The following is a 25,116-nucleotide window of genomic DNA, read 5'->3' on the forward strand; positions in this document are numbered from 1 at the left end:
CACGCTGTTTATATGTTCCCTCTGAGAGAGATGCCTGTAATGGGACGTCAAAGTTCATTAGTATGCTACTGAGTCCTCAAGCAGGGCCAGGCGTTCCATGCATTCCATCACTCTCTTTTGTTCCTGACTAGTCAGTCGCTGATGGGAAAGATTTACCTCATCACAAGAAGGTACACCCTGAACTCTGACTGTTTTAGTCCACTTCACTATGTTCAAAAGAGAGTCCTTGTATAGAACTCGAGTCTTCCAAGTGTAGTAACTATGAAAGCGTGTACAAGAAAGAGGGATAACATGTGGTTGTGGGACTTTAGCCTTCCCATATAAACATTTTAAACAAGGGAGTGGTGATTTCATTTTTATGCAATATTATATGATATGGTCAGTCTCACTGCAAGTGACCATACGTAAAGCACTGTGCATGTGGAAGTTTTGCTAAAACATATCATACATTTTTAAACGTCATTATAGGTCTTGTACTGTATGGCTTTGGTGTATGTGTGCTGTTGCACGAGTCCAAAGTTAAACTGTACAATGATGAGAATGAATCCTTCCTTAAACAGCCTCTTTTTTTCTCCCAGATTAACGGGACAGTGACCGAGAACCTGTCGTTAATAGATGCTAAGAAGCTGATCGAGAGGTCAAAAGGCAAGTTAAAGATGGTGGTGCAGAGAGACGACAGAGCCACGTTGCTCAACATCCCCGATATGGACGACAGCATTCCTTCCTGCAACAACTCCGACCGAGACGGTGAGATGGAGCTCAGTGCGTTCTCTATAGGACGTTAACCTCAATCAATCTCGTGTTTTAACGACCTCATATTGATTAACACCGTTTTGTTTAGCTCACAATATGGCATGATATTATGAGGGTGCAATATCCCAGAGGTATCTGAAAAGGAAAACTTACTACTGAATCCTTTTTCTATTGATTTCTCTTCTTTTTTTCTTTGCTTTTTTCCTTAGTTTACTTGTCATGGTTCAATCGTCATATTAAACACCACTTTGTTCTAACAGACATTTCAGAACTTCATTCATTGACATCAGACCATTCCAGTCGATCCCATGATCGAGCACGGGGCAGCCGATCCCGCTCCCCTACCCGGTCTGAGCCCTCGGACCCCTCCCGACACTCACCACGGCAGATTAGCAATGGCAGGTATGGAAAACACACACACACACACATACATACAGTATATATGACACAATCATCATGGGACACACAGCTGTCATACATATCACACAGACACCCACAGCGCTGCAACTCAAGCCTCATCATGCGTCATGTTAAAGCCCGTAAGTTAGTGTTAATCGCCAGCACTTCTAGAGGGCTGTGTATCAATAGATAATGAAGACACAGGATGAATAGAACAGAAAGATGTACCTCTTTAACTTTTTAGGGATAGGGGGCAGCATTTTTACTTTGGATGAATAGCGTGCCCAAATTTAACTGCCTCCTACTCTGTCCCAGATGCTAATATATGCATATTATTGCATATATAACTGTTTGAATTATGTCTGTGAGTATAACATAACTCATATGGCAGGCAAACTTCCAAACAGGAAGTGGAAATTCTGAGGCTGGTCGATATTCAACTCATCGCCTGTTCAAATCCCAGTAAGATATGGATCTGTTTGCACTTCCTACGCCTTCCACTAGATGTCAACAGTCTGTAGAACGTTGAATGAAGCTTATACTGTGATGTGATCTTCCAGTTGAAGCTCGCATCCGCTACAAGACCATGGTGCTTGCCTACGGAGCTGTGAGGGGAACGGCACCTCCGTACCTTCAGGCTCTGATCAGGCCCTACACCCAAACAAGGGCACTGCGTTCATCCACCTCTGGCCTGCTCGCCTCCCTACCTCTGAGGAAGTACAGTTCCCGCTCAGCCCAGTCAAAACTGTTCGCTGCTCTGGCACCCCAATGGTGGAACAAACTCCCTCACGACGCCAGGTCAGCGGAGTCAATCACCACCTTCCGGAGACACCTGAAACCCCACCTCTTTAAGGAATACCTAGGATAGGATAAAGTAATCCTTCTAACCCCCCCCCCCCCTTAAAAGAGTTAGATGCACTATTGTAAAGTGGTTGTTCCACTGGATATCATAAGGTGAATGCACCAATTTGTAAGTCGCTCTGGATAAGAGCGTCTGCTAAATGACTTAAATGTAAATGTAATGTGGGGCCGGATGAGAGGGGAATGAGTCAGTGGTCTGGCAGATTGCCAGTTCCTGGTCATGCGCATTCCACATAATATCGCCTTGCATTCCATTACTTCTACAGACACGAAGGAATTCTCCGGTTGGAACGTTATTGGATATATATGATAACAACATCCTGAAGATTGATTCTCTACTTAGTTTGACCAGTTTATTCGACCTGTAATATAACTTTTAGAAGTTTTGTCCGAGTTCGGACCTGCGCGAGCGTTTGGATATGTTTACTAAACGTGCTAGCAAAAGTAGCTACTTGGACATAAATACCGGACATTATCGAACAAAACAACAATTTATTGTGGAACTAGGATTCCTGGGAGTGCATTCTGATGAAGATCATCAAAGGTAAGGGAATATTTATGATGTAATTTTGTATTTCTGTTGACTCCAACATGGCGGAGAAATGTTGTTATATCTGAGCGCCGTCTCAGATTATTGCATGGTGTGCTTTTTCCGTAAAGTTTAAAAAAATCTGACACAGCGGTTGCATTAAGAACAAGTGTATCTTTAATTCTCTGCAAAACATGTATCTTTCATCAAAGTTTGAGTATTTCCCGTTATTTGATGTGGCTCTCTGCAATTTCTCCGGATATTTTGGAGGCATTTCTGAACATGGCGCCAATGTAAACTGAGATTTTTGGATATAAATATGCACATTATCAAACAAAACATACATGTATTGTGTAACATGATGTCCTATGAGTGTCATCTGATGAAGATCATCAAAGGTTAGTGATTAATTTTATCTCTATTTCTGCTTTTTGTGATTCCTATCTTTGGCTGGGAAAATGGCTGGGTTTTTTGGACTTGGGGGTGATCTAACATAATCATATGTTGTGTTTTCGCTGTAAAGCTTTTTTGAAATCAGACACGATGGGTAGATTAACAAGATGTTTATCTTTCATTTGCTGTATTGGACTTGTTAATGTGTGAAAGTTACATATTTCAAAATAATATTTTTGAATTTCCCGCGCTGCCTTTTCAGCGGAATATTGTGGGGGGGTTCCGCTAGCGGAACGTGTGTCCTAGAAAGGTTAAGCCCAGCAGTCCCATAATGACCTGCTGTAGGGGTCAGAGGTCACAGCGAGCCAGAGGAGAGGATATTGATGCTTTTCCACATCGATGTCCCGTCCCCTGCACCCCTCCCTATAGCTCACCATATAGTCTCCCTATATACAGTGTCCATAATAACTCATCAGAACCTGAAGAAACCCCCCACCACCAGCCTGGAATGGGCCAGAGCATCAATCAGTACAATGTTAACTATATATTTGATAAACTGTCTAAATATTAACATGTGCTTCATTTCTTCCATTTTCCCAGTCAATTGAATGTCTTGTATTTTCTTTCCTCTGTTGCACATTTTCTCTTTCCATCTCTTCAGTTGGAGGCTAAAGTAAGTTTGCATGGAAAGCAGTGGAGAGATGCAGTAACCGGCTTTGACAGACATGTAGCAGTGGCGACTGGCTTGCCTGCATAGCTGCCTGCGTAGCTGCCTGCGTAGCTAAGTAGATAGTCGCTAGACAGAGAAGTAGACCAGTAGATGAGGTGCCTTTACAGAGCGAGGCTTGACAGTTCCTCTCAGACTGACTATGTAGCGTGTTGACGCCAGAGAGGCTGGAGGGAGGGATAGAGCTGTGGAAGGAAAGGCTGCTGCTGGTTTGTGATCACACGGCCTGCCGTATCACAGCAATTAACCAGGATGGGGATGGATTGCCCAGATGGAGCTCGTGTGTGTGTCTCTCTCTCTCTCTCTGGCGGAAGGCTCTGAGCCCTGGAGGAGAGGCTCTGTAGAAAAGAAAGCCCTGGATTCAAAACGAAACACAACAGAAGTCAAGTGTTCTGCTTCCAAACTTTACCATGTCCTCTCCTGGTGTGGCTATTTCTGCTGCAGAGCACATGTATGGAGGGTCAGATACCTGAAAATGCCCTACTCATTTCAGATTCTGCAAGCATTGGTTCTGTGTGTTCGTTTTGAATCACAGTGAACAGTCCTATTTATTTGACAGAGATCTCACATAGATTTAGCATCCCCTAGTCCCCTGTTGTACCTTGTCTTTAGCTCCCTCCTCAGTGCTGCTGTACTGTAGTGTTTTGTAGACATCCTGATATGATGGCGTTAATGCAGATAAGCAGCTGTACCATTGATCTGAAATGGGAAAATTGTGTAATGGCTTTAAAGTCAATTCGTCATCAGAGGCTGGAATGAATGCCTGGCTAGATAGATGCTAGATATCTGGAGGGACCAATTGTTAGTGATTTACAGCTGCCTGTTTGTCACCAAGCCACTCCAGTAACCAACTGCCGTAAATCAGCCCCAATGTGACTGTCAACAACACTGTGGAATAACAATTCTTGTCTCAATGCAGGAACGCAGGGACATTCTTACACAGAATACTCCCACTGTAAGTGTCACAATGTCACACAAAAAAACCTGCCAGTTGTTGTTGAGACCATCCTAGAGTTTAGGTTAGTACTTAGATGTAGCTCAATAAACTTGTTTTCTTTCCAGAGTTAGCCTTTAGGTTTGGGGATATTGAATTGGTGTTACTAGTCTTTGTGTACGTACACAATGAGTAACATAATACATGTTGTATTCCTGAACCTTGTGCTTTGTATTGATGAGCCTTGAGCACTTGGTTTGAATGTTGCTAGTCTAGTTCGAAGCCATACTCTGTTTGCACTTTATGAATGTCAGGCAAGAGGGACTAAATGGTGAGTGTCAGCAGGGATTGGCTATAACCAGACCAGTATGCATGCAGGACTCATCACAGTATGTATTAGCTATGTAGGATGCCAGGCAGGAATTTGACACACTTCCCACAGAGATTTGCCCCAGAATCAGACGGTTCACATAGTTGAGGTTTTCTCTATAGTTAAATGTTTCTCTTGTCCCTGTGAGAAAACATTCCCTAATATGCCATCAGGTCGTCATTGTAACCAAGACTTGACTAGTTTACTTACCTGTATAAATAAAGGTGAAAGAAAAAACGTATTTGTGAGAGTACCTCATTGAACTGTGAAGTAGTGTTAGTTAGCCTCCTGCATTTAGTTTTGTAAGGGATTTTCCTCAAATAACAAAATAAAGCTGTGCAACAGTCCCATTATAGACGGTTGTTACGACAGTGGTCTGTGGGAATTACAAAATAAAAGTATCCCTCTTTCCATTAAGCAAAACACATTTTATCACAACAAGATTATTGGGTTGAGATGTCCATTTATACAGTGTAACCTTAGATTGACACCACAGGAGGAAATAAGACACAGATTGCAGATTTGTGCTTTGGTCCTTGTGTACTGTTGTGTTTAGAAAAGGAGAGCAGAGAGAGAAAGGAGGGAGGGAGGCAAGGTGAAAGGACAGCACTACGTAGGAATTTATGTTTAGTTGATGTGTTGCCTCTTAACGCCATTCCGCCCAGGGCAGGGAGGGAGGGCACGGGAGATTTAGGACGGGGACAAGGGCTGCTGCCAGGACCGGCCAATAGGCCCTCTCTGACTGACGGACGGACGGACAAATAGACAGACAGACAGGCGATTACAGCTTTGTTGAAATTCATCCCTTGCAGCGCAGACTGCTCTGCATGTACTGCATCCCTTTTTAATATCTCTTTATTTCTACAGTCCCCAATGCACTCTGAACTATAAACACATTATCAGGAGTTTCACTGTTGAATAATTGCAATTTGTCACTTGTAGTTTTCATTCAAAGTATGAAATAGATATGGATTATAAAAAGGTAGTCTCCATTTTTTTTCAATATGAGGAGAAAATGAAGTCGATGTGTTGTGAATTACTCAGTAAAATCTTAAATGTCGCTGACTCAACTAAAAAAGAAGCATTTTGCATCTAGGAAATGTGTGTATATTTTTCCCCCATTTGTTTCCCCATTTTTTATGGAGTGTTTTCATTTGTTCTCACAAAGACAGGAAATTGAATGTTAGAAAGGCAAGGGTCCCCATTTCACTTTTCAAGCTAATATTTTGTGGTTTGCTGCTGTTTTGAGTCTGATTTTGTCTTTGGGAAGTGAGTGCATGTTATCCTGTTAAAGTCCTTTTTTGAGGGAGGGAGAGTGTTGGGTGTAAGATGGTGGCACAGTCAGGCTGTAGTGTAGCTTACCGCTACGTTCCTCCCGTGTAAAAAGCTGCTGGATGCTGGCTGGAGTGCTGTGCCAGCTTCGGGGTCATGTGACCAGGCTGAAATTCGAACCCATTGTTCTAAGAAGCAGCCGAATAGAGCTGCAGAGACAGAGCACGGCATTCACACATCTGAATCTGAACACTCAGTGCCTGGCTGTGGTGAGCTGGAGCTGGGACTGGCTCTGGCAGGTATACAGTACTGCTGCTGTGGTTTGGTTAGAAGGTTGAGAAGGGAAATGGAATGAATCATTTGTAATGCACACAGCTCTCAATCAAAACATTTAAATAAAAAAAATGTCTGCTTCGGTATGACCGAGTAGTGTTTCTGGTCTCTGTGTGGTTGTCAGTGATACTGTAGGGTTGAGAGGACAGTCTGTAGACCACACAGCTGAAAGCACCTGGAGTCTGCTCTGCTGCTGATGCAGAGGTGAAACCGAGGCCAGCAGAGACTAGGTCTGACCCTATAAACGTGTAGTTCAAATAGTTTGAGTCGAAGACGGCCGTCCTCCTTTTTAACTGCTTACTGTTTTGGCCGTTCTTTACTGTTCCTAGTGCCTTATCACTCATTCCACGCTGTGATGTCAGTAACACGACGCTCTCATAACAACACACACAGATCACACACTCCGTCACTGTAGCTGCGTCCCTGGGATAAAACAACAGGACCTTCTCCAAGCAGCCTGTGTAGGAAGCTCTCTGTGGAGAGGGTGCAGAGGGCGTGCCACATTGTTTTGTCTCCTATATTTAAAAATAATAATAATCATCCATCCACCTTTCTATTCTCTCTTCATAATTGCTACCATTCTTCATCTCACAGGGTAGGCCTACAAAGGAAATAATGAACAAACCCAAAATAAATAATCAACTGTTTCTTTTTCTAGCCACAGAAGTCGAGATGAGGAGAGGATTTCCAAGCCCGGGGTGATGTCGACTCCTGTTAAAGGTTCCCAGGAGGCCCTAATCCAGGCCATCAGCGACCAGCCACTGGCCAGGGAGGACAAACTGCCCCCGCTGCCAGGTCAGTCAGGGCCCCTGCTGCCTCCACAGCTGCCTCCACAGCTGCCTCCACCTGTCTAACTGCCTGAACCAAAACAGGCCTTGACACTCCTCTGTACTGTGCCTATCCCTCTCTGCTTCCCCCTCTCCTCCGCCCTGGATTAGAATGCACTCTGTACTCCTTGTCCCACATATCAGAAAAGCCCAGTTCATAGTACTCTAGTCCATTCCTCTAGTGCAGCCTTTCTTAAAGTATGGGTCATCACAGACATGTTAATGGTGGGTCGTGACATGTCAGAGTAAAATAATATACTTTTATTTTGGTTAGGAACTCAGCCGGGGTCTCAACTTACTGTTGAGAGTTAGAATAGTATAATTCACAAGGTGCAATTTCGAAATGTGGTTGTGCATCAGCAATTTTTCTCTTGTTATGTCAGTCACTAACAGTCACTCAATTAGCCATGTCAGATACCATTTTTTTTATTGCAAAGTTAGTATAGCCATCTATCTACAGTAAACTTGTAGTAATCAAGAACCAGAGGAGGCTACTTGGAGGAGCTATAGAAGGATAGGCTCGTTGTAATGGCTGGAATGGAATAGATGGAACCGTATCAAACATATGGGAACCACATGTTTGACGCCATTCCAAACATTACAATGAGTCAGTCCTCCTGTTGTTCCTCCCACCAGCCTCCACTGTCATAAACTAATACCGACCAGGTGCCCTGACCTCCAGGGGGCCCCCATTGATTTTGTTAGTCACTCTCATTCAAATATCATATTAGCATGGCATAAGTCATGGCAAAATATATATAATTGCATGAAATTAGCTTTAAAACTGCAAAGAATTCTCTACACCCCATGGCAAAAATGTGTAGAATTGCAGGAAATTCTATTTAAAACTTCAATTTTTCTCTCCACCGTGAAGAGGGGGCCACTAAAATACACAACATTGTATGTGGACACCTGCTCATCGACCATCTCGTTGCAAAATCATGGCCATTAATATGGAGTTGGTCCCCCCTTTGCTGCTGTAACAGCCTCCACTCTTCTGGGAAGGCTTTCCACTAGATGTTGGAACATTGCTGTGGGGACTTGCTTCCATTCAGCCACAACAGCATTAGTGTGGTCGGGCACTGACGTTGGGCGATTAGGCCTGGGTCGCAGTCGGTGTTGCAATTCGTCCCAAATGTGTTCGGTGGGGTTAAGGTCAGAGCTCTGTGCAGGCCAGTCAAGTTCTTCCACACCGATCTCGACAAACCATTTCTGTATGGACCTCGCTTTGTGCATGGGTGCATTGTCATGCTGAAACAGGAAAGGGCCTTCCCCAAACTGTTGCCACAAATTTGGAAGCACAGAATCGTCTAGAATATCGGTAGTATGCTGTAGTGTTAAGATTTCCCTTCACTAGAACTATGAAAAACAGCCCCAGACCATTATTCCTCCTCCACCAAACCTTAGTTGGCACTATGCTTTGGGGCAGGTAGCGTTTTCCTGGCATCCACCAAACACAGATTCGTCCATCGGACTGCCAGATGTGTGCTTCATCACTCCAAAGAACGTGTTTCCACGGCTCCAGAGTCAAATGGCGGTGAGCTTTCCACCACTCCAGCGAACGCTTGTCATTGTGCATGGTGATCTTAGGCTTGTGTGCGGCTGCTCAGCCATGGAAACCCATTTCATAAAGCTCCCAACAAACTGTGTTGACGTTGCTTCCAGAGGCAGTTTGGAACTCAGTAGTGCGTGTTGCAACCGAGGACAGACGTTTTTTACATGCTTCAGCACTCGGCGGTCCCGTTCTGTGAGCTTTTGGTGTCTACCACTTCGCGGCTGAGCTGTTGTCTCTCCTAGACGTTTCCACTTCACAGCACTTAAAGGTGGCATCCTATGACCGTGCCACTTTGAAAATCACTGAGCTCTTCAGTAAGGCCATTCTACTGCCAATGTTTGTCTATGGAGATTGCATGGCTGTCAGCAACGGGTGTGGCTGAAATAGCCAAATCCACTCATTTGAAGGGGTGTCCACATATACTTTTGTATGTATAGTGTATTTTGCCCGTGAGATCGGGGGGCCCTTCAAACCAAATCTCATGTTTTCATGAGCTTGTGTCCCAGGAAAACACTGAGTTTCTCAAGAACCCTGCTCTAGTGTTACGTAATGTTGACCCATTCCTATCCCGTAGCTATTTAACCCTAACTCAGATAGTCATCATCTCTACATTCACATTCCTCTACCAGGTTAGTGTGTTTACATGTGTGTGTGATCATACTATCAGTATGTGACTGAAGTGTGTGTGTGTGTTGGTCCTGTAGAACCAAAGCCAGTGTATGCCCAGCCTGGCCAGCCTGATGTGGACCTTCCAGTCAGCCCCTCTGATGCCCCAGTACCCAGCGCTGGTCATGATGACAGCATCCTCAGGTAATCCTCAGTCTTCCTGTTAAAGACATTTTATTATTACCATTTATGTCAGTACCGTGTTATTAGCTGAATTGTAATAGCTCCCTGTAGAACAGTAGTATCTAAACGTCTGTTTGTGTATGATGCCCACTCCCCATGCAGGCCGAGTATGAAGCTGGTGAAGTTTAGGAAGGGGGAGAGTGTCGGCCTGAGGCTGGCCGGAGGGAATGACGTGGGCATCTTTGTAGCCGGAGTCCTGGAGGACAGCCCAGCTGCCAAGGAAGGTCTGGAGGAAGGAGACCAGATTCTCAGGGTAAGAAGTCCATCTCATACAGTAGTACCTGCTTTACACGTTTTATTATTATTAGCTGTTGGGTATGTTTCATCACTTTATGATTGTCACATTTTTGTCAACAAGGCTATTGTAAAGTTTTCTCTTTGGAAACTGCGACGGATATGTGGTTTGTTCTTTTCCACAGAAGATAGTGTTGAAGGGTATGTTCTGTTCTGTACTAGCTGGAGAACATCTGCTGTCGTTCTGGTAACGTTCTCATCGCTGCCCACGCTTAGTTGGAAACACTTTGTGAAACTATGTGACCCACTAGCCGGTGGATCAACAATGACCTCTACTGTGTTGTCGCTGGTCATAGTGATGTGAGATAGAAAATGGTGATTACGGTGAATCAGTCTGAGGTCATCGCCTGGCTCTTCTCTTCTCTGTCTTTCCTTTGTTTACTCTGAACCACACAATAGAGGTCGTTGTTGTTGTTCTCAGGCCCTGTCTGAAGTATTGTTGATGGAAGTCCCCTCTGATATCAGAGTTGGATTCATTTAATCATGTTTATCACTAGCCACACATTTTAACGAAACACACCATGCTTTGTGTTCCTCCCACACCACAGTATGGGTCAAGGTGGTATGTGGGGAGGACTAACTCCTCCTCTTTGCTAGACTCCTTCCCTGCTGTACAAACACATCTCTAGGCTCTGTGCTATTCCCTATGAGTGGGCTTCCAGGATTGTGTCCCAAATGGCACCCTATTCACTATATAGTGCACTACTTTTGACCTCTTCACTATGTAGGGAAAAGTAGTACACTATAGATAATAGGGTGCCGTTTCAGACACAGCCCAGGATGTTGTTTTCCACCCCTGGGCAGGGAGCCTGTGAGTGTTTCCTGGCCTTCACAGTGTGACTAGTTGAGATAAAGACTTGAAGTCTCCTTTCTGAGGAGGATAAAGGTTGTTCTCTATGATTCACCCCATGTGTTCCTGGTTCAAACGCTGGCTCTGCAGCAGGGTAAATAAACGTGATATTGTGCTGGGGGACCGCAGGGCGTTGAGGTGGGGAAGTAGACGGGCCTGAACCCTGGAGAACTGATAGTCTCTGTTCTTCTCTCTCCCTCCTCTCTGTAGGTAAACAACGTAGACTTTGCTAACATCATCCGAGAGGAGGCTGTGCTGTTCCTCCTAGACCTTCCTAGGGGTGAAGAGGTCACCATTCTGGCCCAGAAGAAGAAGGATGGTGAGTAACATGGGGAAAACAGATGTTAGATAAATGCACGTTGCGATCTTGACAGGGTGTATAGGTTTGAGTTTACACAGAAACACACACTTTCAATTGTATACCTGAACATTTCTCCCTACTTCATTTCTTCTTCTACCATTTTCCCTCAATTCCAGTTTACCGTCGGATAGTGGAGTCAGATGTGGGTGACTCGTTCTACATCCGGACCCACTTTGAGTATGAGAAGGAGTCTCCGTACGGCCTGAGCTTCAACAAGGGAGAGGTGTTCCGTGTAGTGGACACCCTCTACAACGGCAAGCTGGGCTCCTGGCTCGCCATACGCATTGGCAAGAACCACCAGGAGGTGGAGAGAGGCATCATCCCCAACAAGAACAGGTAGAATACAGGAGAGAGACGTCATCCCCAACAAGAACAGGTAGAATACAGGAGAGAGACGTCATCCCCAACAAGAACAGGTAGAATACACTAGAGAGACGTCATCCCCAACAAGAACAGGTAGAATACAGGAGAGAGACGTCATCCCCAACAAGAACAGGTAGAAAACAGTAGAGAGACATCATCCCCAACAAGAACAGGTAGAAAACAGTAGAGAGACGTCATCCCGAACAAGAACAGGTAGAAAACAGTAGAGAGACATCATCCCCAACAAGAACAGGTAGAAAACAGTAGAGAGACGTCATCGCCAACAAGAACAGGTAGAAAACAGTAGAGAGACGTCATCCCCAACAAGAACAGGTAGAAAACAGTAGAGAGACATCATCCCCAACAAGAACAGGTAGAAAACAGTAGAGAGACATCATCCCCAACAAGAACAGGTAGAAAACAGTAGAGAGACGTCGTCCCCAACAAGAACAGGTAGAATACAGTAGAGAGACGTCATCCCCAACAAGAACAGGTAGAATACACTAGAGAGACGTCATCCCCAACAAGAACAGGTAGAAAACAGTAGAGAGACATCATCCCCAACAAGAACAGGTAGAAAACAGTAGAGAGACGTCATCCCCAACAAGAACAGGTAGAAAACAGTAGAGAGACGTCATCGCCAACAAGAACAGGTAGAATACAGTAGAGAGACGTCGTCCCCAACAAGAACAGGTAGAATACAGTAGAGAGACGTCATCCCCAACAAGAACAGGTAGAATACAGTAGAGAGACGTCATCCCCAACAAGAACAGGTAGAATACAGTAGAGAGACGTCATCCTCAACAAGAACGGGTAGAATACAGTAGAGAGACGTCATCCTCAACAAGAACGGGTAGAATACAGTAGAGAGACGTCATCCCCAACAAGAACGGGTAGAATACAGTAGAGAGACATCATCCCCAACAAGAACAGGTAGAATACACTAGAGAGACGTCATCCCCAACAAGAACAGGTAGAATACAGTAGAGAGACGTCATCCCCAACAAGAACAGGTAGAATACACTAGAGACGTCATCCCCAACAAGAACAGGTAGAATACAGGAGAGAGACGTCATCCCCAACAAGAACAGGTAGAATACACTAGAGAGACGTCATCCCTAACAAGAACAGGTAGAATACACTAGAGAGACGTCATCCCTAACAAGAACAGGTAGAATACACTAGAGAGACGTCATCCCCAACAAGAACAGGTAGAATACACTAGAGAGACGTCATCCCCAACAAGAACGGGTAGAATACAGTAGAGACGTCATCCCCAACAAGAACAGGTAGAAAACAGTAGAGAGACGTCATCGCCAACAAGAACAGGTAGAATACAGTAGAGAGACGTCGTCCCCAACAAGAACAGGTAGAATACAGTAGAGAGACGTCATCCCCAACAAGAACAGGTAGAATACACTAGAGACGTCATCCCCAACAAGAACAGGTAGAATACAGTAGAGAGACGTCATCGCCAACAAGAACAGGTAGAATACACTAGAGAGACGTCGTCCCCAACAAGAATGGGTAGAATACAGTAGAGACGTCATCCCCAACAAGAACGGGTAGAATACACTAGAGAGACGTCGTCCCCAACAAGAACGGGTAGAAAACAGTAGAGAGACGTCATCCCCAACAAGAACAGGTAGAAAACAGTAGAGAGACATCATCCCCAACAAGAACAGGTAGAAAACAGTAGAGAGACGTCATCCCCAACAAGAACAGGTAGAAAACAGTAGAGAGACGTCATCGCCAACAAGAACAGGTAGAATACAGTAGAGAGACGTCGTCCCCAACAAGAACAGGTAGAATACAGTTAGAGAGACGTCCTCCCCAACAAGAACAGGTAGAATACACTAGAGAGACGTCATCCCCAACAAGAACAGGTAGAATACACTAGAGAGACGTCATCCCCAACAAGAACAGGTAGAATACACTAGAGAGACGTCATCCCCAACAAGAATAGGTAGAATACAGGAGAGAGACGTCATCCCCAACAAGAACAGGTAGAATAGGGTAGAGAGACGTCATCCCCAACAAGAACGGGTAGAATACAGTAGAGACGTCATCCCCAACAAGAACAGGTAGAAAACAGTAGAGAGACGTCATCGCCAACAAGAACAGGTAGAATACAGTAGAGAGACGTCGTCCCCAACAAGAACAGGTAGAATACAGTAGAGAGACGTCATCCCCAACAAGAACAGGTAGAATACACTAGAGACGTCATCCCCAACAAGAACAGGTAGAATACAGGAGAGAGACGTCATCCCCAACAAGAACAGGTAGAATACAGTAGAGAGACGTCATCGCCAACAAGAACAGGTAGAATACACTAGAGAGACGTCGTCCCCAACAAGAATGGGTAGAATACAGTAGAGACGTCATCCCCAACAAGAACAGGTAGAATACACTAGAGAGACGTCGTCCCCAACAAGAACGGGTAGAAAACAGTAGAGAGACGTCATCCCCAACAAGAACAGGTAGAAAACAGTAGAGAGACGTCGTCCCCAACAAGAACAGGTAGAAAACAGTAGAGAGACGTCATCGCCAACAAGAACAGGTAGAATACAGTAGAGAGACGTCGTCCCCAACAAGAACAGGTAGAATACAGTTAGAGAGACGTCATCCCCAACAAGAACAGGTAGAATACACTAGAGAGACGTCATCCCCAACAAGAACAGGTAGAATACACTAGAGAGACGTCATCCCCAACAAGAACAGGTAGAATACACTAGAGAGACGTCATCCCCAACAAGAACAGGTAGAATACACTAGAGAGACGTCGTCCCCAACAAGAATGGGTAGAATACAGTAGAGACGTCATCCCCAACAAGAACAGGTAGAATACACTAGAGAGACGTCGTCCCCAACAAGAACGGGTAGAAAACAGTAGAGAGACGTCATCCCCAACAAGAACAGGTAGAAAACAGTAGAGAGACGTCGTCCCCAACAAGAACAGGTAGAAAACAGTAGAGAGACGTCATCGCCAACAAGAACAGGTAGAATACAGTAGAGAGACGTCGTCCCCAACAAGAACAGGTAGAATACAGTTAGAGAGACGTCATCCCCAACAAGAACAGGTAGAATACACTAGAGAGACGTCATCCCCAACAAGAACAGGTAGAATACACTAGAGAGACGTCATCCCCAACAAGAACAGGTAGAATACACTAGAGAGACGTCATCCCCAACAAGAACAGGTAGAATACACTAGAGAGACGTCATCCCCAACAAGAATAGGTAGAATACAGGAGAGAGACGTCATCCCCAACAAGAACAGGTAGAATACACTAGAGAGACGTCATCCTCAACAAGAACGGGTAGAATACAGTAGAGAGACGTCATCCTCAACAAGAACGGGTAGAATACAGTAGAGAGACGTCATCCCCAACAAGAACGGGTAGAATACAGTAGAGAGACATCATCCCCAACAAGAACAGGTAGAATACACTAGAGAGACGTCATCCCCAACAAGAACAGGTAGAATACACTAGAGAGACGTCATCCCCAACAAGAACAGGTAGAATACACTAGAGAGACGTCATCCCCAACAAGAACAGGTAGAATACACTAGAGAGACGTCATCCCCAACAAGAACAGGTAGAATACAGTAGAGAGACATCATCCCCAACAAGAACATGTAGAATACAGTAGAGAGACGTCATCCTCAACAAGAACAGGTAGAATACAGTAGAGAGACATCATCCCCAACAAGAACAGGTAGAATACACTAGAGAGACGTCATCCTCAACAAGAGCAGTTAGAATACAGTAGAGAGACATCATCTCCAACAAGAACAGGTAGAGTAGAGTTCAGCAGAGCCTACTCTGTGTGGAGAGGAGAGGGTAGGGTAGCTAGAGTGGGGGGGTCGACAGCATTAGTCAAATAAGACACCAGCAGCCTTGCTGTCGGTGTAGAGATGGTAAACAACAACCCTAACATAAGGTGATGAACTGGGCTGTGTAAAGTAGGCCACATTAACATCACCCCTAGTCTCAATTACACGGGTGACAACTGCTCTAGTGAGAAGGCATTTGCACTATGAGTCCTGTGAGGGTAGGAGACTATCTATTCATAATGAAACAGCAGACTGACAGAGTCCCTGTTGGAGTCTAGGCCTGGCCTGACCTACAGCCCCTGGCTATGTTTAGAGAGAGAGAGATTCCACACCATGGGGCAGACAGGGGAACCTCACAGTGCTCCCAACATACCAGAGTGACACAGATATTTATCACATGCATACATTAACGTAACCATTATACGCGGTGCACCGGGGCTACTCTGCCACGTTGTGTCCCTGGCCATGCCTGTGTCCTCTTCAGTCAAATGTTTACTGAATTCTAGGTTCTATTAAGGTATAGAAGTATTTCACAATAGAATAGTGGTAACAGGGCCGTAAATGACACATTGGATAACTACACTAATTAAAAATTAACTGAGGACGTGTTGGCAGTTTCCATTGAAATCCAATCGTTGAATCCATTGCCTGTTGCCTGACACCTCTCCAATCCCCCTCCCACAGGGCAGAGCAGTTGTCCAGTGTGCAGTACACCCTCCCCAAAACGCCAGGGGGCGACAGGGCTGACTTCTGGAGGTTCCGTGGTCTGCGGACCTCCAAGAGGAACCTGAGGAAGAGCAGAGAGGACCTGTCTGCCCAGCCGGTCCAGACCAAGTTCCCTGCCTATGAGAGGGTGGTGCTGAGAGAGGGTAGGTGATCTCCAGAGCAGGGTCCATGGATACGTCACAATACCTAAACTAGCTTACCACTGAGAATGCTTTCCCAGTACATTGCTTCATTCTAAAAGGTATGCTAGTGTGGAAATTGGAATGCAGCCATGTGTTTGCCTACAAATTTGGCCTTGAGAGGCATTGATACTGTCAAATATGGTGTTGTTTTGTGTCTTCTGTTATCCAGCTGGGTTCCTGAGGCCTGTGGTGATCTTTGGGTCCATCGCAGACGTGGCAAGAGAGAAGCTGGGCAGAGAGCAGCCTGACCTGTTTGAGCTTGCCAGTGAGTAGCCTTTAGCTAGCCATTAGTAGCCATCTCACTGTCTGTCTCAGCTGTGTCACACACACACACACACACACACACACACACACACACACACACAGCTGGAGTAACACAGTATTTAGAGCAGCTCCGTGTTAGAGACTAGAGGGCGCCCTCATCTGCCTACTCCAGGTCCACTTGAGGGAATAGCTAGCATCTTTAGCATGTAGTGTTCATTCTAACACAGTATTGAATTTCAATTTTCCTAAGTGCACTACTCCAAAATCCACATGTAAAGTGATTCCAGCCCTGGACATATTTTGCGTAACCTATATCTCTGTAAACCTTGTATTTTCTTTTCAGAAACACAGCAACATGAAGGAGTGGAAAGTATGTCATGAAGTGCATCAACTTGTTTGTATCAGTGCTAATTGATGCTAGTTAGCTAGGTGGTAGGTCTGTACCGTAGATGTGTTTTCTGTAGTTGGTCATGTATGGCCTGATTCAGCTTGTAGGGAGGTTGTGGAATGACAATGTAGCTAGTTATGGAGCATGTACCCGTGGCACAGTCAATATCCTATAGAAAATCAGCTGCATTCATAACAGTACTAGTCTTCATTCTTAATTCCCAAGCCCCTTATGTCCGTGTGGATTACACCATAATCTGTATTTAAAATGTCAATTTTTACATTAGATTGGAGAAGATGCCTTATGCCATTGGTGTGTTTGTGACTGAAATTGTAAGGGCTAGTGATGTTAGCTCTCTGCAATCTAGAATGCTGGTTTAGAATGCAGGGTTGAGTGGTGAAAGATCCTGTGATAATAGTGTTGAGATCTGAGTAGTGAAACTGCACCCAGGTCAGCTGGCCTCTCATAGCGTCATTACCTTATGGTGGCAGATAGACAGATAAGGCCAGGCTAGCGATGTTTAAACAATTCACCTTTTTAGAACATTCCCGCTTAACTCCCCTGACGTTTATATCCAATTTGAATCATGAATCTATTTGAAGTGATTCCCTATCTTCTTGAATGTGCATTATCCCACTTCAATGCTTTTCACACATGTAACACATTTCCTGCATTGCGGATTATACTATACTGTGATGTCTGTAGTTGCACGCGCACATTCATAATGACACTACCTCTATTTTATGTTTTGAAATGTGCTTAAGGCATATTGCATGCATTAGGGTGAAGGTAATGAGCTGGGATGTATAGTGAGCTCTGCAGTAATATGACACCGTAACACTGTCCCTTCTCCCCCTCTGCAGAGAGTGAGCCCAAAGACGCAGGAAAAGACCAGCGCAGCTCCGGGATCATTCGCCTCCACACCATTAAACAGATCATTGACCGGGTGAGCGAGACTACTTACTACACGGATGCGCATACACACACACGCACGCACACGCATGTACACACACGCATGCACCCTGACAGAAAACGTCACAGACAGATCCCCTCTTAAAGCACGTACAACACACACACACACACACATGCATAGATGCAGACTCATCCATGGCTCACTACTGCTCTCTGGTGTTCATGTAATTAACGTTTTTATTTGACCAATATATGAAAAATATAGTCAAAAACAGCAATCTGAGCAAACCTTTTAGTGTTAGTATTTAGATCAAATATGAATGATTTATTTATGGGGGGTGTCCTTAGGACCGGCATGCTGTGCTGGACATCACCCCCAACGCTGTGGACCGTCTGAACTACGCCCAGTGGTACCCCATCGTGGTGTTCCTCAACCCAGACAGCAAGCAGGGCGTCAAGACCATGAGAACCAGGCTGTGCCCCGAGTCCAGGAAGTCAGCCAGGAAACTCTACGAGAGAGCCCTCAAACTGAGGAAGAACAACCACCACCTCTTCACCAGTGAGTTTCTATGGGAGGGAGGGGAAGAGAGAAGTAGTGAGTGGGAGGTAGGGGGGAAAAAATGTATCTCAGAGGGAGATGGAGTTGTCAGGAGTGAGGGAGGCTAGGGCTGCGTGCTGTACTGTAGTGCAGACCAGGGGCGCAACTCCAGTTGGATAAACACTCCAAACAGCCTACCCGACCACTCGGAGGCGTCCGCATGGTCCTAAAGCACACCGTTGCCTCTTTTTGTGTCGCATTCCAATGCTAAAACTGGGGCGGACAAAAAAATGCAATTTCAGAATGTTGGGGGGACATGTCCCACGTCCCCTGGTGCGCGCCAGGGGACGGGGGACATGTGGTGCGGACTATCAGCTGGTGGCACAGTATAGTCAGTGTCTTAGCGGGGTACTGTTCTCTGTGTCCCCTCCTCCTCACGCAGGCAGGGCTGCTCAGGGCTCCGAGCTAACCTCCCACAGGACCCCAGCCGTCATTACCCATTCCCTGCACGGCCCTGCCCCGTATGAAATGGGAGGCGTCAATTAATTTTTTTACACACATCCAGCCTCTCCTTTCCCGTCACCGTTGAGTTACTCCCCTATTCCACATGGGTCTGTAAATGAAGCACTGCCTGGAATCTTTAGAACAAGCCTAGAGAGAGCGAGAACAACAGAGAGAAGTGTCACCTGTGGTATTTGTGTAAAGTCAAACAGATTGACAGCTGCCAGGCAGCGCTATTTTATTTTATTTTTATTTAACCTTTATTTAACCAGGTAGGCAAATTGAGAACACGTTCTCATTTACAATTGCGACCTGGCCAAGATAAAGCAAAGCAGTTCGACACATACAACAACACATAGTTACACATGGAGTAAAACAAACATATAGTCAATAATACAGTGAAAAAAAAAAAATAAGTCTATATACAATGTGAGCAAGTGAGGTGAGATAAGGGAGGTGAAGGCAAACAAATATATGTATAAATAAATAAAATAAATAAATAAAAATATAAAAGGCCATGGAGGTGAAATGAACACAACACAGCAAGTAAAATAAAACTAAAAAAAAACCCTGGAATGGTTGGTTTGCAGCGGAAGAAAGTGCAAAGTAGAGACAGAAAATAATGGGGTGCAAAGGAGCAAAATAAATTAATAAAATAAATACAGTAGGTAAAGAGGTAGTTGTTTGGGCTAAATTGTAGATGGGTTATGTACAGGTGCAGTAATCTATGAGCTGCTCTGACAGCTGGTGCTTAAAGCTAGTGAGGGAGATAGGTGTTTCCAATTTCAGAGATTTTTGTAGTTCGTTCCAGTCATTGGCAGCAGAGAACTGGAAGGAGAGGCGTCCAAAGGAAGAATTGGTTTTGGGGGTGACTAGAGAGATATACCTGCTGGAGCGCGTGCTACAGATAGGTGCTGCTATGGTGACCAGCGAGCAGAGATAAGGGGGGACTTTACCTAGCAGGGTCTTGTAGATGACCTGGAACCAGTGGGTTTGGCGACGAGTATGAAGCGAGGGCCAGCCAACGAGAGTGTACAGGTCGCAGTGGTGGGTAGTATATGGGGCTTTGGTGACAAAACGTATGGCACTGTGATAGACTGCATCCAATTTATTGAGTAGGGTTTTGGAGGCTATTTTGTAAATGACATCACCGAAGTCGAGGATTGGTAGGATGGTCAGTTTTACAAGGGTATGTTTGGCAGCATGAGTAAAGGATGCTTTGTTGCGGAATAGGAAGCCAATTCTAGATTTGACTTTGGATTGGAGATGTTTGATGTGAGTCTGGAAGGAGAGTTTACAGTCTAACCAGACACCTAGGTATTTGTAGTTGTCCACATATTCTAAGTCAGAACCGTCCAAAGTAGTGATGTTGGACAGGCGGGCAGGGGCAGGCAGCGATCGGTTGAAGAGCATGCATTTGGTTTTACTTGTATTTAAGAGCAGTTGGAGGCCACGGAAGGAGAGTTGTATGGCATTGAAGCTCGCCTGGAGAGTTGTTAACACAGTGTCAAAAGAAGGGCCAGAAGTATACAGAATAGTGTCGTCTGCGTAGAGGTGGATCAGAGAATCACCAGCAGCAAGAGCGACATCATTGATGTATACAGAGAAGAGAGTCGGTCCAAGAATTGAACCCTGTGGCACCCCCATAGAGACTGCCAGAGGCCCGGACAACAGACCCTCCGATTTGACACACTGAACTCGATCAGAGAAGTAGTTGGTGAACCAGGCGAGGCAATCATTAGAGAAACCAAGGCTGTCGAGTCTGCCAATGAGGATGTGGTGATTGACAGAGTCAAAAGCCTTGGCCAGGTCAATGAATACGGCTGCACAGTATTGTTTCCTATCGATGGCGGTTACGATGTCGTTTATGACCTTGAGCGTGGCTGAGGTGCACCCATGACCAGCTCTGAAACCAGATTGCATAGCGGAGAAGGTGTGGTGGGATTCGAAATGGTCGGTAATCTGTTTGTTGACTTGGCTTTCGAAGACCTTAGAAAGGCAGGGTAGGATAGATATAGGTCTGTAGCAGTTAGGGTCAAGGGTGTCCCCCCCTTTGAAGAGGGGGATAACCGCAGCTGCTTTCCAATCTTTGGGGATCTCGGACGACACGAAAGAGAGGTTGAAGAGGCTAGTAATAGGGGTGGCAACAATTTCAGCAGATAGTTTTAGAAAGAAAGGGTCCAGATTATCTAGCCCGGCTGATTTGTAAGGGTCCAGATTTTGCAGCTCATTTAGGACATCAGCTGACTGTATTTGGGAGAAAGAGAAATGGGGGAAGCTTGGGCGAGTAGCAGAGGGGAGGGCAGTGCTGTTGTCCGGGGTAGGGGCAGCCAGATGGAAAGCATGGCCAGCCGTGGAAAAATGCTTATTGAAATTCTCAATTATAGTGGATTTGTCGGTGGTGACAGTGTTTCCTATCTTCAGAGCGGTTGGAAGCTGGGAGGAGGTGTTCTTATTCTCCATGGACTTTACGGTGTCCCAGAACTTTTTTGAATTTGTGTTGCAGGAAGCAAATTTCTGCTTGAAAAAGCTAGCCTTGGCTGTTCTAACTACCTGTGTATATTGGTTTCTGGCTTCCCTGAAAAGTTGCATATCACGGGGGCTGTTCGATGCTAATGCAGAACGCCATAGGATGTTTTTCTGTTGGTTAACTTTTACTTGGTACTCATCCCGGATCCGGGAGCACCCCCCACAGTAAAAAAGCTGACTAGCATAGCCTAGCATAGCGTCACAAGTAAATACTAGCATCTAAATATCATTAAATCACAAGTCCAAGACACCAGATGAAAGATACACTTCTTGTGAATCCAGCCATCATTTCTGATTTTTAAAATGTTTTACAGGGAAGACACAATATGTAAATCTATTAGCTAACCACGTTAGCAAAAGACACCACTTTTTTTACTCCACCAGTTTTTTACTCCATCAGTAGCTATCACTAATTCGACTAAATAAAGATATATATAGCCACTAACCAAGAAACAACTTCATAAGATGACAGTCTGATAACATATTTATGGTATAGCATATGTTTTTTTAGAAAAATGTGCATTTTTCAGGTATAAATCACAGTTCTACATTGCAGCTGCAATCTGAAATAGCGTTGGAAGCAGCCGGAATAATTACAGAGACCGACGTCAATTACCAAAATACTCATCCTAAAACATTTCTGAGAAATACACAGCCTACAGCAATTGAAAGACACAGATCTTGTGAATCCAGACAATATTTCAGATTTTCTTAGTGTTTTACAGCGAAAACACAATATATCGTTATATTAGCATACCACATGAGCTAACATCACCCCAGCATTGAATCAAGGCAAAAGGGGCGATAACGTTATCGCCACCAAAATATATTCATTTTTTCACTAACCTTCTCAGAATTCTTCAGATGACAGTCCTGTAACATCATATTACACAATGCATTTAGTTTGTTCGAAAATTTGCATATTTAGCATCACAAATCGTGGTTATGCAATGTAATCTGTCAAAACATGGCATGCATTCTGGCCGGCGCCATCTTGGAAAGGCACCTAAGTTTACGATTATTTATCGATTAGATTGACAAAAAAAATACAGGTTGGACAGCTAATGAAAGATGCATTGGTTATTAATGCAACCGCTGATTTAGATTTTTAAAATTTACGTTACTAGACATACATTGTGAGTTACAGCCAGACTAGTGCCTCAAAAAATGGCCGACAACTGCGTTTACATTTTTCCACATAAATACGGAATAAAATCATAAATAGCTCTTACTTTTGGACATGCTTCCATCAGTATCTTGGGCAATGTTTCCTTTGTCCAAAAGAATCGTTGCTTTGTTGTAAAACGACCTCTTCAACTTCGGAACTAGCAGCTAACGATAGCTACACGGCACACACATGTCCAAATCCTCAAACGCAATACTAAGGAAATTCCGAAAAATAGCAATATACTCGCATAAACTGATATAAATCGGTTTCAAATAACTTCGTTATGATGTTTCTAACACCTATATCGAATTAAATCACAGACGGATATATCTTTGGTCAATAACGAGTGCTTTTGAGCATGCCATTCTGATGTCCTCTCTTGCGCCTTGGCGAGCGTCGAAAAGAAGGGACATCTCACTCCATTGCCTTTTATAAACTCTGAGAAACACGTAGAGACACCATTCCACTTCTCATTGGTTACTGACATCCAGGGGAAGGCGAGTGCAGTTCATTTCGATCCATAGGGCACACACAGAGTTTTAAATAGCATATAGTGTTGTTGGACTCATGACAGCTCATAGTTACAACAGTGGCAACAACCGGGGCTGAGCCAAGACAAGACGAACAGCTTTGGGATGATACAAGCAGTGATACTAGAAATACGCTTTTCCCCTCATGTAGAATAATAATTAATCATCCATATCTGAATCAATGATAGTTAGACATATCAATGACTTACTTGTTCAGGGCTTGGTTTCCCAAAAGCATCTTAAGGTTAAGTTTGTCCTTCGTACGAGCATCGTTAAATCTCCTTAGCTGTTTCCCAAAACCATCGTTATTAACGTTGCACTTGAAAACGCTCGTAATCTTACCGCCTGCCACAGACCACTCGTAGAACAGCTAAGTGCGTCGCTTTTTTGCCCTCCCACGTCACTTTCTACACAGAAGATCTTCGCTAAACACAGAATCACATGGTTTATATGTCTCTGTGACCACCGATAACTTCAGAACAAAGTTGACTACAAATACAACGTTGCCAATGTCTTTACAATTGATCCAAATGAGCGACGTATAAAAAGATGATTCAAATGAACATCGAGATGACTGCATTAAAATATAAACGGTACACTATAGGCCTATTTCAATCATATTGAAATACATTTCATGTTTAGTCAATTTAAAACCTGTGTTAGTTCTATTTTGCTACTGTCTGTAGTTTGTCTCAATAAACACTGAGTATACCAAACAAATATCTCTCTAGGAGCTAATCCGCCATCATTATTGTGAAATAATTTGAATGTTAAGGTAAGATTTTAATGGAGCAAGCTGATCCTAGAGCAGCGCTTCCTTTCTTTTGATCCTATCAGTTTGGACACATGCTCCAACGGCACGATAAGCGACCATTCTCTCTGCGTGGTGTTTTCAAAGTTCCATTCCTATCGGGAAACCAGGCTCTGACGTGTTAATCCTAATGGTTTTTCACGAGGTTATCAGAACAGTTTTTCAGTGATTATGAAAATGGTGTTATTGGTTCTCTGTATTCATTTGAGAGGTGCTTTGTCTCTGCTCTTTCTCTTCTCTCTATCCTTCCCAAGCCACCATTAACATGAATAATATGAATGACGGGTGGTACGGTGCCCTGAAGGAGACCATTCAACAGCAGCAGAACCAGCTGGTGTGGGTTTCAGAGGGAAAGGTAGGACACTCAGTGCCGAGACTAACATCATCAAGCACTTACCAATACATTTCACTTTAATGAAAATGTTGTATTCAAAATAAATGTCAGACATTTTTAATATACAATGTATTTTGTGCATTAATACATTTCTCTGTCTCTCCTCACTGTAATGTTGCTGCTTCTGCTCTTTATCTCCCTTCCCCCTCTCTCTTGTCCCTCTCCCTCCCTCTCTCCCCTGCTGTCCTCCTGTCGTGTCTCCCCAGGCGGACGGTGCTCCAGATGATGACCTGGATCTGCATGATGACCGTCTGTCGTACCTGTCGGCTCCGGGCAGTGAGTACTCCATGTACAGCACGGACAGCCGCCACACCTCTGACTACGAGGACACGGACACAGAGGGCGGGGCCTACACCGACCAGGAACTAGACGAGACGCTGAACGACGAGGTGGGCCTGCCCACTGAGCCCGCCATCACCCGCTCCTCGGAGCCCGTCCGAGAGGACCCGCCAGTAATCCAGGAGCCCCTGGGGTACGGCGGGTACCAGCACACAGTGCAGCCCGACCCCCTGAACCGGATCGACCCAGCCGGATTCAAGGCACCAGCGGCCCAGCAGGTACCGTTTATGAGAGCCGTGCATCTGCCCTGTTGTCTCGAATCCGTGGTGTGCGTGAGGAGGGTGTTCTGGCGCCGCTATTGAAGCAGTGTTTTAAAACAGTATTAT

The 25,116-nt window shown here is 44.8% G+C and overlaps 1 protein-coding gene across 18 annotated transcripts in view; it reads left to right on the forward strand.

Annotated features, from left to right (window-relative positions):
• The window catches only part of LOC139575965 (tight junction protein ZO-1-like), a 149,675-nt gene that overhangs the window by 103,676 nt on the left and 20,883 nt on the right, over positions 1-25,116 (forward strand). For 11 of the 18 annotated variants that reach the window (XM_071401467.1, XM_071401464.1, XM_071401470.1 and 8 more), the window contains 14 exons: positions 579-747; positions 1,014-1,155; positions 7,230-7,366; positions 9,658-9,763; positions 9,905-10,055; positions 11,157-11,265; positions 11,424-11,643; positions 16,193-16,377; positions 16,586-16,681; positions 17,024-17,050; positions 17,932-18,014; positions 18,329-18,539; positions 24,312-24,412; positions 24,658-25,008. In XM_071401467.1, coding sequence (XP_071257568.1) covers positions 579-747; positions 1,014-1,155; positions 7,230-7,366; positions 9,658-9,763; positions 9,905-10,055; positions 11,157-11,265; positions 11,424-11,643; positions 16,193-16,377; positions 16,586-16,681; positions 17,024-17,050; positions 17,932-18,014; positions 18,329-18,539; positions 24,312-24,412; positions 24,658-25,008 — 2,088 coding nt within the window. The remainder of the gene's footprint in view (positions 1-578; positions 748-1,013; positions 1,156-7,229; positions 7,367-9,657; positions 9,764-9,904; positions 10,056-11,156; positions 11,266-11,423; positions 11,644-16,192; positions 16,378-16,585; positions 16,682-17,023; positions 17,051-17,931; positions 18,015-18,328; positions 18,540-24,311; positions 24,413-24,657; positions 25,009-25,116) is intronic. The other 7 variants (XM_071401468.1, XM_071401469.1, XM_071401479.1 and 4 more) reach the window with 1 other exon arrangement.

Source organism: Salvelinus alpinus, chromosome 5, assembly GCF_045679555.1.
Source record: "Salvelinus alpinus chromosome 5, SLU_Salpinus.1, whole genome shotgun sequence".
Classification (NCBI taxonomy): Eukaryota; Metazoa; Chordata; class Actinopteri; order Salmoniformes; family Salmonidae; genus Salvelinus; species Salvelinus alpinus.